This window comes from Strongylocentrotus purpuratus, unplaced genomic scaffold (assembly GCF_000002235.5).
Source record: "Strongylocentrotus purpuratus isolate Spur 01 unplaced genomic scaffold, Spur_5.0 spur5_scaffold_6, whole genome shotgun sequence".
Taxonomy (NCBI): domain Eukaryota; kingdom Metazoa; phylum Echinodermata; class Echinoidea; order Camarodonta; family Strongylocentrotidae; genus Strongylocentrotus; species Strongylocentrotus purpuratus.
Window position 1 is genome coordinate 40,222,189 of NW_022145612.1, and position 16,769 is coordinate 40,238,957.

At 36.8% G+C, this 16,769-nt stretch overlaps 1 protein-coding gene across 1 annotated transcript; it reads right to left on the minus strand.

Moving 5' to 3' along the window:
• Positions 1 to 218: 218 nt before the first annotated feature.
• On the minus strand, positions 219 to 16,294 carry LOC577640 (histone-lysine N-methyltransferase SUV39H2). The gene is made up of 7 exons (XM_777856.5): positions 16,206 to 16,294; positions 11,178 to 11,245; positions 9,736 to 9,921; positions 8,538 to 9,074; positions 8,021 to 8,173; positions 7,099 to 7,228; positions 219 to 3,876 (listed from the first exon to the last, which is right to left on the minus strand). The coding sequence occupies exons 1-7, from the start codon at positions 16,240 to 16,242 to the stop codon at positions 3,788 to 3,790; spliced, it is 1,200 nt and encodes a 399-aa protein (XP_782949.3). The 5' UTR covers positions 16,243 to 16,294; the 3' UTR covers positions 219 to 3,787.
• Between the last annotated feature and the right edge of the window lie 475 nt (positions 16,295 to 16,769).

Below are 16,769 nucleotides of genomic sequence, written 5' to 3' on the forward strand. Positions count from 1 at the left end.
TTGATAATTCCAAAACTTGCACAGTACACACCAATACTTATATGCTAGATGATCAACCTTTTCTGATTGATTCCACAACGTTTCTTTCACAATGCAATCGCATGACCAGAACTGGTCTATACCTTCAGATGAAGCTCCAGATCACCAGTGAAAGTGTCAAATTAACCTCCAGATATGACAGAATATATGAAAAAAAGACTACCAGCAAGACAGTGCAATCAAATAGAGACAAGTATATTTCAAATATCTCTCACCACCATACATTCACAAGTCATAAAATAATAATGTACATACAAAATTGTTTTTCATCAATAACCTCTGAAATTGAAAAAGAAAAAAAAAGAAAGAAAGAAATCTACTCAAATTTCACAAATGCATTCTTGTGCAACATCTCCAAAACTTTATGTGCAAACTATATACCATATATTACAATATAATTTACATGAGATAAACTCTTTATAACTCGAGGCATACCATACAAAATGAGACCATCAATGGAGAATTGTTAGAAAAACACAATATTTGTGGTGCTTGAATTTAAAGTATGTGATACTGAACATTATTTTCATTAAACATTAGTATATTTTGTACAAACCGACAGTTGACAGTCACAGTCACAGATAACATGATATAAAGCAGCACTATGGGTATAAAAACTCTTTCGGTGCAATTTTCTCCATAAGCTTTATGTCCCCTCCCCTCAGTTTAAGGAATGCTTTGCACAATCGTACAACATTAACTACAATATACAACTTAAATATGAATACAAATACAGAAAAAAACAAGCATTTTAAGCAAGTCTGGAAACATGCGTGGTACCATGTGACCTAAAACAAAGACTGGACTTACACACGCCTCTTGGATACAGGTACGTTTCAAAAGTAATCAAATGAAAACAAGTCCCATGTGTTACACGTATGGATAGTAAGGCAACCAACACCACAACAAAGAGAGAGAGAGAGAGAGAGAGAGAGAGAGAGAGAGAAAGAGGGAGGATAGATGATATGGTCAAACCTGCTTTAGTGACCACCTGTCTACAAAGACCACAATTTTTGTTTCCCTTGAAAATGGTTTCTTATCGAAACATGTAAAAAAGGAACTTGTCTACACAGATCACTTTTTGTGTTTCCCTTGGGGGGGTCGCTACAGACAGGTTTGACTGTATAATTCACAAGCTCTGCAAAACAATCAAAAGAAAGCCAATTCATCTTTAACACATGGTATGATAATCACTTTGTTTGATCTTTGGACAATTTTTTGCCCAATATTCTATAACTTTAGAACCACTACAACTCTCCAGCATTCACCAATGAGGTTAATATTGTAACAAACATGTTATGAAGTGGACACTGATTGGTTAATGATGCTGCAAGATTTAAGCATTAGCCAATCGGGCTTGAGGTTTGATTAGCATAGTTAGTGACCCAATAAACAGTGGATTCTGATTGGCTGATTTTTATTGATGGCAACTCTCTTTCAGTGTTAGCCAATCAAGAACAAAGTTTTAGTAGTGACTCACTAAAAGTTGGATCTTAGCTGACAGCTTTGCAAGTAATGGTAATGATTTATTGTATCTCTCTGTGCAATAGCCCCTGAATGCAAGAGCTTCAAATACAGGGTTTGACCAATTCAGTTGCAGTAAAGTTTACACCTTCAAATATTGTTTCGTTGGCACACATACAATTACACAAAATGTGCCACATGATACCGTACTGGAAATGGATGATTCTCGTATGCTGGGGCCCCGTTTCACAAACTTGTCATCATTGACAAATGACAGTTTTTGGTATAAGCTACTGAAATCCTTGCTTCTGATTGGTTATCAACAGATTTGACACTGATTTTTGCCATTTGTCATTGAAAAAGGCTTTGTGAAACGGGTCCCAGATGTGTGCTAGCTTTTGATGTTTCTTTTCAGAAGGGAGAATTTTGGTTGATTTTAAATTAGAACCCTTTTTTTTTTTCAATCTTAAAAAGAAAAAGGACAGCTGCAATTCAGGATTGGCAGTGCCATAAACTGAACTACAAGTGATTGGCGCAGCATGAATCACACCAAAACTTATTTTCTAAATAAGCCACAGACCATGCAACAACGGAAGAGAAAACATTATCCACTAACTTTAAACAATATGGTCCTACATAGCATGTTCAGGCTATTTTATGAAAAACTTGCATAAAGAAATGTTCTCTGACGAATCATCGACATCATAAAGTGAAAAGGGCTCACAGACTAGATTCTATTACCAAGTTTTTGTTCGAAACGATGCTCAAACATGCATTTTGTTATACATTTCTTTATACATCTTTCAGACTAAAAAAACTTAATTACTTATCATATAGCCGTACAATATATATTGAGTCTGAACACAGGGTCATGTAGTTCCTCATTCTACAAAATATACAATATATACCTATCTATATACAAAAGTAATTTAAAGATCAATATTACTCAACCTTTATCTGGACAAAATTCGGCTTCACTTGATTGTGGAGGCCCAAGTGAAGTGCAAAAAAAAGAGTTAACTTTCTATTTTCTCTGAAATAACAACAATGGTCGCTAACAAACTGCCAAAAAATATAATACACGTAGAGTCATTACTAAAATACATGAATTTCAACTGAACACATGGCAGAATTCTGCTATCAAATGAATAAAATCTCTCATCAAATACATCAACAAGATTGGAAATCATTGACAATCAATATCAACTTTTTTTTTTAGATTTGGAGAAACTACTCTACACATAGGTGTTTGGGGCAAATTCTACTCAGTAAAAGGAAATATCTACAAAGTTAGAATTGATCAAGTAAGCACATTCATTTCATTTATTGGTTTAAATCAAGTAATTGTGAATAAATTTGACTTACCCGTAGTATACAAAGAAATAGATATTATATTTGATATTCAAATGGTGAAAAAGGAGATTTTGGGTAACATAGGGTATTTTTCATATTATCTAACACAAACCTTTTGCTGGACATATCTTTGGATGTGTGTGTATTCTAACAGTAAAAAAAGATCAAAGTACACAAATTTGGCAACATATGGTTAAATACAACAAATAATTTACACATGATGCTCCATAGCAAAATGTAATAGTAATAGAAAACTATCAATTTCCGTACTTTGTTTACTTTTGCAGAAAATTCTTTACCTTGATTAGTTACAGGCTGTTAATGCTCACAAAGCAGCATACCAATATATGCTTAATGAAATTATGATTATCTTCAAGGCACATAGGTGTATTGGATTTCTCCATGAGACAGGGAATGTATCGTTGGTAAAAGTAACATGCATAATAACATACAGCCCTGTACTATCAATTTCTTTTTATCTCAATGTTTGAAACATGTAATGTTTTTTTATCAAAATTTACATTGCCCACATAGTCCCGTCTTAACTAGACACAGCTAAATGAAATGAGCAATATCTTTTGAAGGCATATTGGTTTAATTTCATTACCCTAATTAAGTTTGAAATAATAAATGGTAGTATTTCTCCCCCAAAACGGGGTAAAGTAATGGATATGGGAAAGAATGCAATATAGATTGGTATGTCTGGAACCAAACAAAATGAGGAATGTTTTCAATAAACCACTCTGCTTTGAAGGCACAGTTATATACATTCAAGTCTGACTATTGATAATTTTGACAATAAGAAATGTACAGCAAAGCAGGACGGTTTTATGCGTTCGAGAACCATCTGCGGTAAATAACCCTCATTAAAGCACCTGTACATATCACACGAAAACCGACTACAACAATATACCTATGCTATGAGCTTGTGTTATTCAAACAGAAAGCCCCTGCAGTTTTCTGACCCACATCTGCACTCGACTTGAGCTAACTCATTGGCACCTTCCTCGTTCACTGAACCTAGAACAGAGACAAAAAGAAATGAAGGAAGAATGATTATCAACTGATCAATATGCTGCTTTTGCATCAGTGTGATTAGGCAGAGCAATGCTCAATTTCAAAGTCTCATATAAGTCAGCCTGGAGTTCGGGGAGCAACAAAGGTAGAACTCTAAAAGGATCCTTAAAATATTACAATGAATGTTATAAATGACATCTACCAGATAAATGTGAAAGACAACTAATGAATAACTAAAAATATGTACAGAATAAAGAATAAGGGGACATGGGGACATCTGTCTACTGGGACTACAAAATTATCTTCCCAATTGATACTCATGCATTTGTTTTTACTTTCAAAGGGCTGTGCTTGTATTCTCTTTATATGATTATTTGGATATTTGGATATAGAGTACAAAGGTATTATTGAATTTCCAATATGAACATGCTAAACAATTGATTCTTAAAGGGCTGGGAGGCAGATTCATGCCCATCACCTCCCCCCCCCCCCCCCTCCCCCACTTATCACACAATTTATTTATTTTTGAGGATTATTAATTTTTTGCACCAGCAACTTTCATGACTTTATAGCGGCGGTCTGGAGTCTTAGGCATTTTTTCACACCAACTTTATACAACATCAACCTACAGGTAATTACACAGTGTGAACAATTGCAGCACTGCATCCAGCCAAAATGTACATTTCTCCATATGAATTTCTACAATGCAAAATTATCAATATATGAATGTAAAATTAGCCACAATTCAAAAACCATTTGAGATATTGGTAGGAAAACATCATCAGCTTATTTATTATGTGCCAATTTTGTCAGATTTTTTCATGGAATCCAGCCCCTTTCCTACTGAGAGAGCACCAAAAATAACCCAGCCTTTTTTAAAGATAAACTTGAGTTCTGGTAAAAAAAGGAAAATAAGTTCTCACAGAATCAAACGAAACTTACACTGAATGTTCAAGATTACAAATAAATGACATTTGCCAAACAATTTTGAAAGAAATGGTGTACTGGCTGAGTAATGAGCACAGAAAGATAAGGAAATCAAGGTAGTACTAGCCCTGACACCATTGTGTAGTCCCATATACATCTTTCTATTTACAGTACAGTAAGTTTCTTATCACTTTGATGACTCCAGAACCTTGCAGTGCACACCAGTACTTACATGCTACATGATCAACTGTTTCTGATCCATTCCACACCTTTTCTTTCACAATGCAATCGCATTACCAGAACTCACCTTTATCTTTAAGGTTTACTCCATTCAGATTAGCTTTAAACTGATGTCGGGTACTTTAGGAAAACAGCTCTGACATTGAAACTATCCATGCAACCTTTTTCATTCCTTTCTACAGTATATACTCTATAAATATAATCTGCTTTCTAGTACTTTGAGAGTTTATTGTATGATTGTGAATAAAATGATAAAGCATGTTTATAGGACAAGTGTTAGAATTTGCATTCTTTATTAGGACCATTCTTCGAAGACTGAGTGAAAAGACCAGTTTTTTAATAACTAAAAGGTTTAAAGATACTATGTCCCTTTTGCAGCCAACATCAAATTCTGTAGAACTTTGCAGGAATTATAAATATGTCATGTATGTTCTATCTGTGAAATTTAAACGTTAGCAGTGTCCTAATATTCAAATTATGCTAGGAAACCCGTTTAGTCACTAGACTTCACTGTCAGACACTGTTGAGTGACTGACTGGCTTTTTTTCTTCTTAGGTAATAACATACATGAAATGAGCTGTAAGGGTTAAGGCTGCGACGGGTAGTCGAATGCTCGAGTACCCGCATGGTTAACAACTACTCGGGTACGATTTCTCGTACCCGAATATTCGGCCGCAAAAAAAAAAAAAAAAAAAAAAAAAAAAATGTCCAGGCCCACGCTTACCCGTGCCAGGGAGAGCGGCAGCCGCTGGCATGGTACCGTCGGTAAAAATGTTTCCCAACTCAAGCGCTGTCAAACTCACCTTTCAGAAACTGGGACCAAATGTCCAGATTTCTGTTTGGACTTGGAGGAAAATGAATTATTCTGCCATCTTTGGTTTTTAAAACATTGTTTACTGTTATTATTCTTATTAAATCGGCGCCTTCAACTGCAACTCAAAGTAAAGTTGCATGCAGTTTCGGCGAGGGATCTGGGAAACTGCCGAGTCGTATTGTAGTGGCAAAAAAATTAGTTGTCGAAAAAACATGGCGTCCGAATATTCGAGTATTCGCTTGTGAGCCTGGGAGTGTACTCGGGTACTTCATTACACTGTTGTGCACAGCCTTAGTAAGGGTTCATCAGCATTTGTCTACATCAATAGCCCACTTCTTGTAATGGCCAAAATTCAACTGATTGAATCTTTGCGCAACATAAAAACGTACGACCATTCAGTCCAATGGTCTGAAAATCAGACTATTACTTACTGGCTCTATAGCTCTTAAGTCGATTCGACAACTAATACTTAGTAGTTATTTTCCCACTTAAAGACATTTTCAAGCCCCCTTTTTTTAAGGGAAGTTCTAACTTAGTATTATCTTTCAAATGCTGTTGGAATTTAACCTTTTTTTGTTTTTGGGGCCTGCAAATGGCACATAGTACCTTTAATAAACACCAATTTGTGCACAAACATATGCAAATCTCTTTTGATGGGCACACTACCCGTTTAACAACTAGGATTATCCAATATTTGATACGGCAAGTAGATGGTACTGTATTAATAACAACAATTTTTTGCAAATACATGCATGCAAAATATGTTGTACCCGTAATGGATACTCTCCCTGTTTAACAAATAGATTTATACTGGCATGTCCAACATGGTTTGTGCACTATGCATAGCCAGATAATTTGTACTCGATACAATCGACCTACATCTGCACACATGCAAATTATAATTACAAACTGGCTTATTTATACTGCCCAGTTCATACAGGAGATCTTGGAAATTATCTGAAGGATTCAGCACAAGCTAATGCCTTAGTCACACCTTTGCGTATTTGGCTTGCATATTGCTGCGTATTTATGGCAACCCGTTTTTTACATTTATTCCTATTCCTTGAGATCAAGTAATCACCTTTTGGTGTTAACGCAATAGTAATTCTTGATAATAAGAATTTGATTTCTTGATTCTTGATATCAAGAAATAGAAATAAATATTAAAACAGCTTGCCATAAATATGCAAAGGTGTGACTGAGGCATAAAGCGTAGCACAAATTTTATTTGACGTTGATCTTACCTGTCATCTGATAATCAAAGGTGAGTTCTTCGCCAGCCTTGATGTCACTACAGGCAAAGAGAGCAATGCGGGGCAGTCTGGGATCAAGGCAATTCACCCACACACCATACACCACTAGATTAGGCTCGCACTGTTAAGACAAGAGTAAGGAAATGAGTTATCATTAAAATATAGTTGTGTGCATGCAGTCATGAATGATTAAATAGTTGAATTGATAAGCCAACAAAACTACGGGTAAATTTTTTTTTATTGACCGCTCAGCAAAGTCAATGGGAATTTGTGTGTAATTTGCCGGTCAAGTGAGTGAGTTAATAATAATATACAGTTAACCAATTAACAAATATTATTGCCTGATCAGAAAAGTAAATTTTGTACTTTTCATTGTGCATCTATTATGCATATGACAACCTGCGCAGTTTGCGCGTACTCTATTGCGACGTAATAATCACACCAAAGGCACACCGTTTGCCCTGTATAAAAAAAATTGTCAAGCACTGGATGCACAGTGCTGGTTTGACAATGTTTTTACAACGTTTCATGCTAGGTAACCCTGTGCAGTGCAGTCTACTGTATTTACTTATAAGATATTGAAAGTTTCATGTTTGCTCTAGATGTCTGAAGTGGTTAATAATAGTGATATTGACTGCCTAATTCAGGGCAATACGACTTGTCATATATCGCCCTCATCCTCAGTTCAGGCAATATATGTCGTATTGCCCTGAAGGCAGTCACTATTATTAAAATATATAACAAAATATATTTTTTTCAATAAAGAAAATGAATCTCATAAAAAGAGGATTTAATTTCTTTGGTAAGAGGAAATTGTATTCTATACTTGTGCTATGCATATCCAGAATGGGTGTATCATAAACCTAATTCCAAATGATAAAAACCACCCCGAGGATCTTGTTTGACGACTTACAGAATGGTTGACAAAATGAGATATGTTGCCATAGTGACCAGCATCAACAGTGAAGGGGCAATCATCATCATTGTAGTCCAGATCAAAGAGATATGTCCTTCCGTTGGCATCGTAGATCTTCCCTCTTCGCTCCGCCTCTTCACTCGTAATGACCTGAATCAAGATAGAAATTGGATAAACAAGCATGATTTTTCTCTTTTTTAAAATAAAGACATTAGAGATGCATTTATCAAGGTTTGAAACTAAACACGGGTCCAACTATGTTAGAGATCCACGGTCCAACTAAGGGCATATAACCTTATAAACTTCACAATGACCCCCAAGACATGAGCCTTTATTTTATTTGGAGATGCATGTCTAAGAGTAAAGTTCTCTTCTGAAAAAGAGAAAAGAAAAGATCATTCATTATAATAACAAAGCCCCTAAATTAATCATTCGTTGACAAAAACTATAGATAATATATTTAACTGTTCCCATGCTTAAAAAAACAAAAAGACAGCAGAGAAATTAGCAATACCTCTCCTACATATTCCATGACGAAGGAGTTCTTCTTGATATCTACAAGCGTCCTCACTCCCCAGCCTCTGCCGTTTTCCGTTCTGAAGATGACCAGCTTGTGTTTCCTGCCCAATTGGACCACCCTGTTCGGACACTGCTCTCCACACTTACACATCTTATTGCACTCATAGATTGGCGTTCCTGGTTTAGCTTTTACGAGTTTATGTTTGTTGTAGGCAAATTTGACCCCACCGTTCTGGGGACAGCACCTGCTTTCGGCCTCAGAGGAGCAGTTGTCGCACTCGCAGCCGACCGGGGGGTCGGTTGGGATGTCGACGCCCGTGCCTGCTATGTAGTCGCCGATGTAGACAAAGTCCTGGGGAGGTCCCTCCAGGTCCACGTTGTTGACAATCGTGATAGGAGCTTCATTCTGACATTTGGAGTTGAGCTCTTGCTCCCAGGATTTGAGCTCTTTCTTGACCAGGGACTTGAGGACATCGGTCAGTGCCTTGGACTCGGATTCTTTCCACTTGTTGGACCTCTTCTTTTGAGCGAGCTATAATGGTCAAACGGTCAAGTAAGAAATACCAGACACGGTGGGAAAAATACTTGAGAGTGAACAGTGAAACATATACATGAAGTTTAGTAACACTCCATCACACTTTTCAAGGAAAATCATGAGAATAATAAATAATGAAGTTTTGACTAACGAAATGCGCATGGCTGAATTCCAAATATGACCTACTGTATACGAAAGATTCTTTATCAAAATACACAGCCCAAGAGTCCTCCACTTTCATGTTTCCAAATAATAACTTTTTCTCCAATGTATATTACACTGAATGCCTCACTTTTGTTATTATCTATGAAACATAATTAGTCAGCATATATGTACCATAATTACACTCATTATTACATTATTCTTTCAATTATGGCACACACATGTATGTCAATTTATTGTGGAGTCATGTAATTTTGTGACGCTAGAATGAAACATTGATTGAATAAATTTGGCACTGACAGTTAAATAGCAATCACTTGTACCTGTACGCAAATTTTGCTTGAATCTATCATAATTAAATGTGATATGTATACTAAATATTCTATCATTTCCAGATCTCAATATAAACTACTTGTTTACCTTTACACTTTCAATATTTCATTAAACACCAGAACCCTTTTCCCCCCTCCCGTTTGTCTTTTAAGAAAATACTTGCCTGTTTCAAACTCTTCTCAAGTTGTCTCTTCTGCTTGAGTATTTCAGTGCGAGTTATGCATGCTTTATGATAAGTCTTATGGAACCTCTTGAGGAGTTTTCTACTATTGCCAAGATTCTTCTTGGGCTCCCACGTGTTGTCAGTAGAGGGATATCCCACCCATTTCACCAGGTACCATTCTATATTCTGAAAGAAAACAAATTAGAAATGCATATCTAATTATTATTATTATTATTATTATAATATCTCTATACAGAGCGAATTTATTTTTCCATTTCTTTTTCACATAATATAAACAATAACTAAACAATAATAAACGTGATGGTATAACAGAAATAAGCATTGAAATATCTTTGACATTGTTTTTTAATCATTGTAATGCAAAATGATTTAATTACAAGAAATGAAAAAAAATGAACCAACTTGAAAGCAAAGCTTGTTAGATGTAGGTTCGTACAATAATAATTATACTTTATACATTTATAACTTAATTTTGAAGAAAAATTACGGAATAAAAAAAAACATGACAGACAATAGAAAAACAAACAATTAACGAGACAAAAACAAATCAGAAACATTAGCAGAATGACAAGATGATGATGATAAATGAAGAATATAAGAATGAGAGAGTAAAAAACAGAAAAGGGGGAAGACATGCAGGAAGATGAAAAGAAGACAGAGATATATACTATACTTGACAGGTATTTATATAAGCATAAAGTCTGCAGACAAAAAGTATTTTCGATTTTGATATTTTGGGGGTTTATGATTCATCCTTAAAGAAAACCTCACCCCAAGAAATAACTTTACTTAATATTCTGAGAGATTTATTGTATTCTTACTCATTAATCTACAAGATTCCCCACTAAAGTGTATAAGAGAGGCATGAAGCAAGGATAATGTACAGTTTCTCAGCACGACATGGGCATCGCCATTTTTTTGATAACGAGACGTTCTTTGTGAATTCGGTTATCAAGTAAATGTATTCAAATTTAAGGATGCTTCCTTCCCAGGTGTGTGAGGTGAATTCATTACCCTTCTAATATCCTTTGTACTACAATTGCCAGAACGCATTGCATAAATAAGTTGGTGCTCTTCTCGGGTAGATCCACGTATTCACGTGCGTGCAACATACGCGAAACCGAAGCGTGAGGAGAACTTTGGTCTGTATCACGAACGCTAGGGCGCGCTGACCCAGTTAATCAAGTCCATTCATTTAAGACTACGTGCAATTGTCAAAAAAAAGGCGCAGATGGAATCAACCATTATTTCCCATGCTACAGCCCCTTTAATATCAATCGCAACTATGTACATAAGACATAGGTGACTGTAAGCTTGCAAATAATTGCAGGACTTGTGATTGATTCACATCAACTTTTACAATTAGATTTTTACACATGAATACATCTGTAAGTCTGCTTGACCCACAATCAACAACTTACATTTCCGTCTTTTTGGTAATCAACAATCTCCTCCACGTCAAATTCATCTCCAGAGGAGCCAGATTTTTCTGAAAAAGAGAGAAGAGAATGAATAGCCAGTTATGATCAAATACAGTGGAATACAAGCAGCCTAAAGCCACGCACAGCTTGGCAGTTTGTGACTTTGTGTACAAATTTGTAAGACAAGAGAATGTGGGCGTACAATGTATCTCCCATGGTGGTAAAGACCAAGAAAACGGTAGTGCAGACGTACATGTACTATAGCTGACCACTACAAGCTTGGACTGAAAGCTGTGCGTGTTACAGCCATAGAGTCACACAGGAACGTCAACTGTCAATATTCAAATATGTAGCAGCTGTGGTGTACAACTGTAAATAACATTACACACGCTCACTCACATCACTTTATTGTGATTTAAGGAAAGGCAGGGAAAAATTACACGGGGGCTCAGGGCAAATTAGCCCCCGAAATGCCCAAAAGAGCCCCGAAAGTCATAAAACAGCCCCAAAATGTTGCATAGAGTTCAATGCAAAACAAATTAAAGAGTGTTATTTTCATGCAAGCAAGCTTGAAAAGTAGCCCCGAAATTTTTAAAGTACTTTTTTCCCTGAGGAAAGGTGACATGTGGAGAGTCAACTATATATGAGCAACCAGCCATTTCTTTTTTCCATTTTCCACTTGTCACCTTCCATCATGAGGCCTAAAATAAAAACTTGTTGTATTGCCCTTTGCGACCGACCCAAAAATCTGAAAATCTATGGTCGTCATTTAAAAAAAAAAAAAAATTCCAACCGTTTTTTTAGATTTTTTTGTATTAATAAATACAAAAATATGTATTTTGTTTGTTTAAATGGGATATAAATGCATCAAATCAAATTATTCCACAATTTTCACTTGTGCAAAACAATGGATAATTATGAGGTGAAAAATCTATGAATGGAATGATGCTCTGAAACACACGTATCAAAGCATTACAAACTGAGAAATATCAGCCAAAAGAGGCTGGGGAAAAAAGAAAGAAAAAAAAATCAAATCTGAAAAATATCAGTCCAAAGAGGGCAACAAAAGAAAAAACTTTAAAAAAAAAAAACTTTCCAACCGACCGACCCATGTTTTGGCACCAAAAGGGCAATACAATTTTTTATTTTAGGCCTGATCATGAGACTCCTAGAGTGTAGACAGTCCATGAAGGTTGGACAAGTTTGAGATCAGGGGGCCGTTTCATGAAACAATTAGTCGGTGGTTTTCACCGACTAATATCATGTTGCGCTGACTAAATTTGACCAATCACAGTCCTGGAAAATAGTCGGTGAACATGATATTAGTCGGTGAAAACCACCGACTAATTGTTTCATGAAACGCCCCCCAGTTCATGTTTGTCAGGCTGAACAGAACCTTTTAACCTTTGGTCAATTTCATGCCATCCATAGATTCCATATTTATTGCACTAGACTAGGGACAGGCACACGCAAATATACATGAAAGCGTACTTGTGTATCAGTATCCCATCCCCCCCCCCCCCCACCCAATTAAGTTTAGGATTAACATTCAGAGGGTTTTTCTCTCTCTCTCTCTCTCTCTCTCTCTCTGTGCTCTAATAACTTAAATAACAGAACTGTAATTCAGCATGCATATGATGCACTGTAAATGTAAGTATGATACATCTTTTCTAGATTATGTCATTATTAACTTTTGGCAAACTTTGCTGCACGGCCATTCCATGTTGACAAATTGACACAGCTCCCAATATGGATGTTTCTGTTAGTAATTGATACATGTAGTCATACTCTACATTGCCATGGCTGGTATACCATCAGTGCATGACGTATGGTATGGGGGCCATAAGCTATGCACTTTGTTTTCAACAGCTTAGTGTCCTTTCGACCTAGGTCAAACTCTAATTCAGAGTGGTACTGGACTGGTTTATTTCTTATTTCATTTCATTTCTTTATTGTGTCCATATAGGATAATTGTTTATATTTACATGAACAATCTTGCTTCAACATATGAACAACATATAATTGACATTCATAGGGCCCTGTTTTAGTATACATTTGATATAATATACATGTCATTTATTTCATTTAAAGTGACTCTGTAACATTGTTGAAGGTTGATGAAAAAAAGTGTAATTTTTGTATGAAATGTTACTTATTATATTCCTTCTACTGTACTTGATACCCTCTAACAGGCAAAAATTCTGAGAAAATTCTCAAGCCACAAAGATATTGATGGTTTTCTATGAAGGCGTCACTGTGCAACACCCTCTAACAGCTGATTAACAGCAAATTCTCCCAACCATTTTTGAATTTTCCCAACCATTTTTCTTGAAAATAAGACATAAGACAGGCTTTTAAAAACATTTCAACACTTAAATGTCTGGAATGGTGTATAGAGCCAATTCATTGCTGTGAAGATTTAAATTCACCTAAAATATAATTAAATTATAATATAGTTGGGAGAATTAAGGAATCGATCAGATCACTTTTTCCCAAATTGTATCCTTACTATAATTTGGCTAAACTTGTGTATATGTACATGTATGTATGTCTGTCGTTCTGTTTGTTTGATGGCGCTTTTCTCTGTGGTCTTCCACTCAATCGAGTCGGAATTTCACCCATTCCCAGTTTTAAAACCTCCAGATTGCCATGAAGAGGTTTTTTAAACCAATTTTGTCTATTTGGGGGTTCTAAATTTAAAGATCACTTTTTCCCAAATTGTATCCTTACTATAATTTGGCGAAACTTGTGTATATGTACATGTATGTCTGTCCTTTTGTTTGTTTAATGGCGCTTTTCTCTGTGGTCTTCCACTCAATCGAGTCGGAATTTCACCCATTCCCAGTTTTAAAACCTCCAGATTGCCATGAAGAGGTTTTTTTAAACCAATTTTGTCTATTTGGGGGTTCTAAATTTAAAATACTTAAGTTTCTATTTGCTGATCCAACAGGGAATAGGAATACTTTGTATCCACATTGTGCAATGAAGATCAGCGCACACACGGGGATTTGATCTTCGCATGCAATGCATGCATCTACGTGCTCCACAAACAGTCACTACGGGTCGGCACGTCACGTGAGTGGGCAGCTCTTACCGAAGATTAGGCTTAATTTATAGTCCTTTTGAAAGTTGCTTCGGAATCACACGAGTATATAGGCCTACATGCAATACCGGTAGTTGTCCGGGCTTTAATTTAATATCTGAGAGGAATTAAATTACATGATTATATTTTGACATGCTTGGCAAACGAACCAACCAGTTCAGAGATTTTGCAATGCATTTTGCGTTACTAATTATTTTTTATTTTGTGTATAAATATTATTGTGTCATGACTTTGTCTGAGGGTCGTAGGCAAATTAACCGACACGGTTCAAATTGGTTTTAAAATCTCACTCAATCGAAAAAGATGTATTTGCCAGGTTGTGTATCTGGACACTTGATTTTAATCACCTAAGTAATAGTATATTATTAATGACTGCTTTGAGAGACATAGTTGTTTTATACGCTCAAGGGGTGCCCGAGGCTTGCCGAGGGCAATAGCTCGATTGTCTCGATTGCCAAGGGCAATAGCTCGATTGTCTTGATTGTCTCGATTGTCTCGAAAATTAAAGCAGTCCTTAATACTTTTATATACCGAAAAGGGTCATACATGTGCGACTTACCAATCATGGTAATCAAGTTTGTTTACGCTATCGAGACCTACACTGTACATGTAGTCTAGGGTGTTTGATCGCGCACCACTCGAGTTTAGATTGCACGCATAAATACACTGTATGCAGTCTAGATCTACATCTAGATCTACGTTGTCCAGCTCCGAATTTGGAAGTTTGTTTACGCTATCTCAATATTTTTATGGAGAATTTCAATTACCCTTTTGGTGTTCTTGCTGTCAGCAGAATTAATCATGTCTTGCAAGGCATTATCGTGATCAGAGTCCCCTCTCATCATTCCTCTACACAGCTTTATTGCATCTGCGTGCGGGGCCGGGGGACTTCAATTCACGTCCATAGACTTAGCACGCAAACATGTGTGTACACTATGAATTAGAGGGGACTTCGATTCGCACACACACAATGTATGGTATCCGCTCTCGCTCAAGACTGAACCATTTTCATGGTAACTGGAAGTTTGCTGGGATTTTACTCTAGAACTATTACATGGGTCTGACTGGCACTTCCGTGATTGTGCTGCTTCCGTATAATGCGCTGTATGAGTGTTATTCAGCGCATTATACGGAAGCAGCACTTTTACGAAGTGCCAGTCAGAGGTCATCACCATTGTGTAGAGATCGTGAATTCACACGGTACACGTGAAAAGGGAGCTGAGCTCTATCGTTCTGGTAAGAAAATTGCTTTTATTTTATTATTTTTACCTACGATTTTTAAATTCTGGAGGTAATTAGGACTACAATTAGATTTTTTTCTACAACAAAATTTATCAAAGCCACTGTCCAATATTGGTCGGTCGCGGAAAAGTATGATTTTGGAAACATTTTGGTTGTTGTTTACCTACCTCTCCGTGGGGCCCTATGGGTGCCGTTTAAGACTCCCTCGAATAATATCATAAAAAACATTTCGAGGGAGCCCTTAACCGTACCGTGTACACGGTACATTACAAGTACAAACACACCATGCACGCCCGACCTGGTTTAATTTGTTGTAATTTGCTGTGCATTATCAGAATATCGCCATATTGTCTTTGAAATTAGAGTTTGACTTTGACTTTTGAGTTTGACCCGATAGGCAATAGATCTAGGCGATATTCGATAACTCAGGCAGACCAGCGCCGGTGCAGTTCAGTGCATGCAGAAGAACCAAGCGCTGCAAGCCAAGGCAATGGTATGCTGTTTACACTAACGAGTAACGTGCAATTGCAAACATGCGAGCTTGTTACATCGCACATAAATGGCGATTTATTCACTTATATATTCAGTTTCTGGTTTCCTAATTATTCTACCAATTACACACAATTAAATGAGCAACGTAAAATATTTAGTATTCTCTGTTTTTGATCAAGTCTTCGACTTACCCCCACCGCGAGCAACCTGTTCACCACACCCGGCCATTTTGGATTTGCCTCCTTTTTCCTGATTGGCCAATCCTCCTCTTGGCGCAGGCCGCGCAAATATTGTATGTTGAGCGAGAGACTTTATACACCAACAGTACATGTAATACCAGGGAGGGGAGACTTTCCTGGTATTGTCCAGGGAGGTGAAACTATTCGTCTCTTTTGTTGGGTGGGAAATGATTGAAAAGCCTATCCAAAGTGTTCTGCAATGACTAAAAAAACATTCATCAGTTAGCACCCCCGTACAAACTAGGGGTTTGGGGCCGGTTTGGGGGGGGGGGGGGGTTCGCGCGAACCCCCCCCCCTTCCCAAAAAACAAAAAAAAATTGTTGATTTTAATTTGTTGATTTTTTTGGTTGATTACAAAAAAAATGAGTGCTCACTAGTCACTTCCCTCCCCCCCCCCCCCCCCCCCAGATTGGTGAAAACCCAGAGTTTCTATATTCAGTGAAGGACTTATCATATTGAGCCATATTAATTCTTTCACATTGCCTGACCAGAACTGTGTTTCGAAGTTTAAAAAAA